At 77.0% G+C, this 549-nt stretch overlaps 1 protein-coding gene across 1 annotated transcript in view; it reads right to left on the reverse strand.

Annotated features, from left to right (window-relative positions):
- Positions 1-260, reverse strand: part of CACUL1 (CDK2 associated cullin domain 1) — a 43,055-nt gene extending 42,795 nt beyond the window's left edge. Inside the window, 1 exon segment of the mRNA XM_041415584.1 lies at positions 1-260. This exon segment is cut by the window's left edge and continues 18 nt beyond it. Within this exon segment, the coding sequence (XP_041271518.1) occupies positions 1-116 (116 nt within the window). The 5' untranslated portion in view covers positions 117-260.
- Positions 261-549: the final 289 nt, after the last annotated feature.

A 549-nucleotide genomic window follows, 5' to 3' on the forward strand; every position in this document is an offset into this window, starting at 1 on the left:
AGCAGCCGCTCGCCGAGCAGGTGCCGCCCGTAACCGCCCGCGCCCCAGTTGTTGTGGTTCTGGTCGTCCATCATAGCCTCGCCGCCGCCTTCCTCCTCCATGCTCTCCTCCTCCATGGCGGGCGCCTGGCTGCGGGAGCGGGGCGGGATCAGCGCCCGCCGCCCATCGCCGCCGCCTCAGGCCCGGCGGGGCTCGGCGGGCTCGGCCCGGGCCCCAGCCCAGCTCCGGCCGCGCCGCGCGACACTTCGCGCCGGGCGGAACGCGGCAGCCGCGCCGGGCGGCACCGCCGCGGGGCATACTGGGGGATGTAGTCCTGCGAGGCGGGGAGGAGCGACTGGAGGGGCGCGGAAAGAGGCGCGGCGTCCGTCCCCGGCCGCGCCCGGGGTTCGCTGTTCCCGGTTCCCCGATGCCAGGGAAGGTTTCTCTGGAGTGGGGAGGCTCCGGCAGGGCCCGCGCGGAGAGCGGGCCCCGTGCCCACAGCGCCCCCTGGCGGGAGCGCGGCGGCCAGAGGGGCCGCCTCAGGAAAAGGGACCGAGCACGGTCGGGATG

This window comes from Onychostruthus taczanowskii, unplaced genomic scaffold (assembly GCF_017590055.1).
Source record: "Onychostruthus taczanowskii isolate IOZ18803 unplaced genomic scaffold, ASM1759005v1 scaffold5, whole genome shotgun sequence".
NCBI classification, from domain to species: Eukaryota; Metazoa; Chordata; class Aves; order Passeriformes; family Passeridae; genus Onychostruthus; species Onychostruthus taczanowskii.